Source organism: Habropoda laboriosa, unplaced genomic scaffold (assembly GCF_001263275.1).
Source record: "Habropoda laboriosa isolate 0110345459 unplaced genomic scaffold, ASM126327v1 scaffold801, whole genome shotgun sequence".
Lineage (NCBI taxonomy): Eukaryota > Metazoa > Arthropoda > Insecta > Hymenoptera > Apidae > Habropoda > Habropoda laboriosa.
In genome coordinates, this window is record NW_017101026.1 from 895,875 (window position 1) to 901,085 (window position 5,211).

Consider the following 5,211-nt stretch of genomic DNA (forward strand, 5'->3'; position numbering starts at 1 on the left):
GAGTGAACGAGTTTACGGTATCGCGATGCTTTTGTACTTCGGCCTATCTTTTCTCGACGCTGTCCTTTGTCTAATTGTTCCTACGTTGAACGATAGAAAAAGAAACAAAACAGAAAGCAAGTCTTGGTGACTGGATAGAACACGGAGTGAAGAAAGATCGATCCATTATACAATCTTTATTAACAGTTAATTTAACTTATGTACAAGTATATAATACCCTAGAATTCAACAAACTGTCGTCATAGCACGTAGAATAATAAAATCCTCCTTTATTCCTTCTTGCACCTCGAAACTTCAACTATAACTCTCTCTCTCTCTCTCTCTACAACAATGATATATTCTAGCTACGAAGTTGGAGGGAGATCCAGATTAGCGATCGAGCTAACTCGTTCTTATAATTGACACAAACGGTATTGTAAGAGGTGTTAAACACGTCCAATAAGGGGCGGGCATATCCGATAATAAATAGCTGAATAAAGGAAGGATCAGTATTCTGTGGTTAGTTATACCTATTCCTCTGCCGTGTTATCGCGTCTATTAGATCCAGTTTGGACGTGCTCCTGAATTGAAAGAACGTGGCAAACGATGACGTGTCCCTGACATGATTCGATCGACTAACCATTTCTAAATGGGTCTGCACACATCTACGCAACGAAAAGTTTCGGCACCGGCAACTTTATCAAACGAGGTGGTAAAGGATCACGGCGAAAAGGACGTAACCGAAATTAGCTAGCATCGTTTGACTCGCGTTGACGAGCATAGACGTGGAATTTTCACGGTGATCGTGACGATCGTAACAACTTATTTGAGAGGTGTTCGTACGAGAATCTGCGACGTGTACGTGCCCCTCGTGAGGAGATCTCTTCGATCTTCCCACAGGCGCGAGTCTGGTGTTTTTCTGATCTATCGAAGGTAGGCGATGTTTCTCCAGCTGAGAATGGTCCGATCGAACATCACCAGGAATCAGGGGTGGCAGTTCCCCTTTAAACTTTCCAAACTGCGGCGTTCTGCTGAGACTGTCCGAGGACAGTTTGCTCTTGGAATGCTCGCCAATTCCTGACAGAGACCTGGCCAAACTGAAGTCCTTTAATCTTTTCCCATCGAAGGTGACAAGTACTTCGGAGGAGGACGGAGGTGAAGGGTCGTTGGAGATCGCACTGGGAACAGGAGGCAAGTAATAAGCGTTCACTCCGTCGGCAGCCATCTCCATGTCGTCCACTTCACCTGGACGAGATTTCGCGTTGCTGATTTTTTTCTTCGATTTCTTCACCGTATCGACGGTCGGAACTGGCGGCGAAGGTATGAATACCGGTTCGAAATTGTCGTTCGATTTGCGATTCTGCCCCCGAATTTCCTCCTCGTGTTCCATTTTCTCCGAATGCCTCTTCTGAGCCACGTCTAGGGTTTTCTCTACGCTTCTGACGATAGGTTTGAACCCACTTTCTATCACTATCGAGTCAGGATTGAATCCGGTGTTTCTAGCGGGTTTCATGGGAGTGGTGAAAATATTGGGAATATCCAGAGTGGATACTTTGGCCTCTATCTTGACTCGTGGCTTGGCCGACTCGATTTTCTTCATCTTGGCGAGCTGATTCTCGATACTCAGGGAGAGTTTTTCCTGCGTTCTTCTGTCGTGAGCGGGAGAGGGTGATCTGTAAACGGCCTTTTTTCGTTCCAAAAAGACAGGCCTGGGTGGTAGGGGTAGGGTCGACTGGGGGGGCATCGAGTGGACGGTCTGCAACATCGGACGACGCGTCAGCACCGGTCTCTTGACGATCATTAGTTGCGTCCTCTGTTCCGGCTGATGGTGAGGATAATGATGGGGGAACGGTACATGGTAAAGGTGGTGGTAATTGGTGGCGTAATGATGGGGCACCGGCCTGGGATATAGGATCTGCGGGCTGGTAGCAGGTGGATAAGTGTATTTCGTCCCATGGCTCATTGGTCGTGGATTATCTGCAACGAGGTTAGACAATTGTTGGTTAGAGGGTTGTCGAAGGAGTTCTGGCTCCATCTCCATGATCTGCTGACGGCCCGGGTAGGTCTGAGGGGAGGTCATTCTGGTCGGTGGTCCCATTGATTGTTCGCGATAGATCGGTGCGAGCTGATGATGATGATGATGATGATGATGATGATAGGGATGATAGTTGTGGTGGTGTTGCTGCAAGAGATCCTCGTCGAGGTGCGCGTGATGATGCGTTTCCTTCACGCGTACCTCGTGACGATGCGGCGCAACGGTGAAACCTGGCGTGCTGTATGGAGATCTCGAAGCGTACGGCTCCTCGTACGGCGACGACGATGATTTCAAGCGCATGTAATTGTTGTTATTAGCGGTCGTTAGTAGCTGGGTGTGTGGTGTGCTTAGCTTGCCGGGGTTAGTCGCTGGATGATAAGAGTAACGAAGCCCGGGTTCACCGGGTTGGGGATGATGAAGATGCTGCTGAAGGAACTCCGCCGTTGGCGTTACCTTGCTTGGTACACGGATGCTCGAGCTGCCATCTAGATCCTCGACGAACGGCCGTTGATTGTTGGACGGAGCGACGTAGACCTCGTGGGTCTCGCTTCCAGCTTGTTTCACGCCGTCACACGCGTCGTGGACGTTTATTTTCCAGCCGAGGTAGCGATGCGTGAAACACTGAATATCGGTAGACGCGTATCAGCGAACAATTCGATTCTCTCTCTCTCTCTCTCCGATAGAAGCTTTCGTTTTTCCTCACCTGATAGTACACCGTGTCAGGTGTGTTCTCGTCTGGTGTCCACTCCACCAGACCTGGTTCACCGGGGTCGCATTTCAGCGTCAACGTACGCTGATAAGCTCCGAAGGAAGAGAATTCGTCGGCAAGAGGTTGATCCTGATCAGGCAGCCAATTACACAAACGTCCAGTGCCTGTTGGTCGATACGTACCGCGTTGACGTTGGGCACCAGCAAATATCTTCACTTTCTGTTCGTAATCGAAGCATCGTTACTACATCGTCCGTTCGAGTTTCTTCAGATTAACAGACTTACAGCTTTCTCCTCGGGGGTCTTGTGCTGATAACCGCCGATAGGATCATCGGTAATGTAGAAGGGATGATAACGAGCCTGTACATCCGGATTCTCGCCACCTTCCACCACGAACGAGTACTTGGTCCCGCGTACCACGTTAATCTCCGGAATTAGCAGGCCATTTATGTACCAGGCGATACCCCAACCGACGTGACCTAAGCAAAGCGAAGAATTGGCAACTTTCACGTTCGATCGTTGGTCCAAGACTGTTTCGTACCAGTGATAGCAGGGTAGCCGTGTTTGCCTCCAGCGGGTCCCATCTGTGCGTAAAGCACTCCGTCGTCAGGTTCGTTGCACTCGATCGGTGGAATTTCCCAGGCGTCTGTCTTAGACGCTGGCGCGGGGGTGGCAGGAACTCGTTGAGGTCTTCTCGTGGTTGCGATCAGTTCCTAATTATCGTTGATTCAGGTACCGTAGGAGAAAGTTGGTATTAATTTCATTTGGTTTGAAATGAAAGCGAAGAAAAATGTGAGACGCGGGACTCTCGTCTACTCTACCTGATTTTCACTGGCCTTCTCGTCGTTGTCCACGAGTATCTGCGAGTTCTCGTGGTCTGGAACAGGACAATTCCAAACTGGCGGTCTACCGAAATCGATGAACCGGTCGGTTTTCAGATAGTTGGAGTGAAAGCTGACCTCCTGCCTCTCGTTTAGGGGGCCGATGGCCCAGATGATCGCCTGTGAGCCGTTTGTCAGGATTTGATGGTCCAGTTCGTCATTTGTCTTGAGCGGTCTCTGATACGTGACAATGCTGTATCCGTCCACCAGCGCCGCGTTCAACAATCGAATAGAATTCGTGTTCTCCTGCAAAGCGTCGATTCAACTTGGGTAAATTGAATGGTACACGGCCGTTCGATAATTCAAATGCTCTATCTCTTCGATCGTGTAACGAAACGGATAGACGATTGAAAGGAAATATCGCATAGCTGAACCAACTTGTATACGAGTGTCTGGACAGCTACCGCGTCCACCGGAACACTGAGATTTCGAATCGAAAAAGTAATCGACAGCGTAGCCCTGAAGAGTTTCCTTGTCGACCCAAGCTACCACCGCGTCTCCGCCGACCATTAAGCTTCGTTCCGGGTTCGCGGATAATCCGAACGCCATGTATTCTCCATCATCTGTGGACAGGAGACACGTTCGCGATTATTGGAAAATTTCTGACGGTCCGTTTAAAGTCTACTAAATTAGACGGGGCTAATTAGACGGGACGAGTGGTTCACGCGAGATTAATTCGCGAACGCACCAAGGTTCGGTTCGTTCCCAATTTACCAAACAGCCCGTTCAACCCGCCACACTGCGTTAATTAGAGTGTGAAACGCAATTTTTCTTCGTCGATTTTTCCACAAGAACGATCAGATCGTACGAAGGGTGGCGAAGAGATTCTCTTCGATTTCCTGAAAATACCACTGTGCGTAGTACTTACCGGTAGAGGAGACAGAGCTAGGTGAGAAGTATCGTTAATTAAAAGTGAGGCCGGTTCTTAGAGAGCGGAGGGTATAAATTGAGGCCGTTTTCGATAAAATGCGATGGAAGTTTTGCCCTTTCGTCGAGCCGCGTACACGCGGGACAGCTCGGGAAATATATACTCACCAAGTTTTCCAACGAGTTGGGCGACTATGCTGTCTCCTGCCACGGCCCATCGCACCTCAAAAGCCAGCCTGTCCTCCAGAACTTCGCAGTTCAGTTTCGACTGAAATCAAACGACAAACCGTTTACCATCGTTCACCAGTGTTCTTCCCACGCGAGAGAGCACTCGAGGAAACGACGCTGAACGACCACGAGTACGAGGTGATGCGCAAGTAGGTAAACAGGCAAGGAGAACTGGTCAGAATGTGAAGAAAATAATATATACGTTTATTCGCAATAATCTCAAGAGTAAAAACGTACAAAAAATCGATAGAAAAGATAATGTCATCGGTGCGTGTAAATATAATCTACGTTTGGGTAAAATACGCCGGTATATGGTATATTATTCGGATACGAAGCTTCTGCACTTAAGAAGAAAGAACTGGCCTATTTTCCTCAGCTTTGACCCTTCGTCTCTTGGAGCAACGCGCGCCTCCTCTTGGACCGCGAAGATTAGATTAAGTAACCCTTGTATCACAGTGGAGAAGAAAAACATCGCTCTCTCTCTCTCTCTCTCTCTCTCTCTCTCTCTCTCTC

General features: G+C 48.7%; 1 protein-coding gene across 1 annotated transcript in view; it reads right to left on the minus strand.

Moving 5' to 3' along the window:
• Positions 1-405: 405 nt before the first annotated feature.
• LOC108577897 (protein Skeletor, isoforms B/C) overlaps positions 406-5,211 on the minus strand; it is a 14,456-nt gene continuing 9,650 nt past the window's right edge. Inside the window, exons 7-13 of the mRNA XM_017941120.1 lie at positions 4,639-4,738; positions 3,982-4,166; positions 3,544-3,849; positions 3,264-3,435; positions 3,008-3,201; positions 2,718-2,942; positions 406-2,635 (exon numbers count right to left, since the gene is read on the minus strand). Coding sequence (XP_017796609.1) covers positions 680-2,635; positions 2,718-2,942; positions 3,008-3,201; positions 3,264-3,435; positions 3,544-3,849; positions 3,982-4,166; positions 4,639-4,738 — 3,138 coding nt within the window. The 3' untranslated portion in view covers positions 406-679. The remainder of the gene's footprint in view (positions 2,636-2,717; positions 2,943-3,007; positions 3,202-3,263; positions 3,436-3,543; positions 3,850-3,981; positions 4,167-4,638; positions 4,739-5,211) is intronic.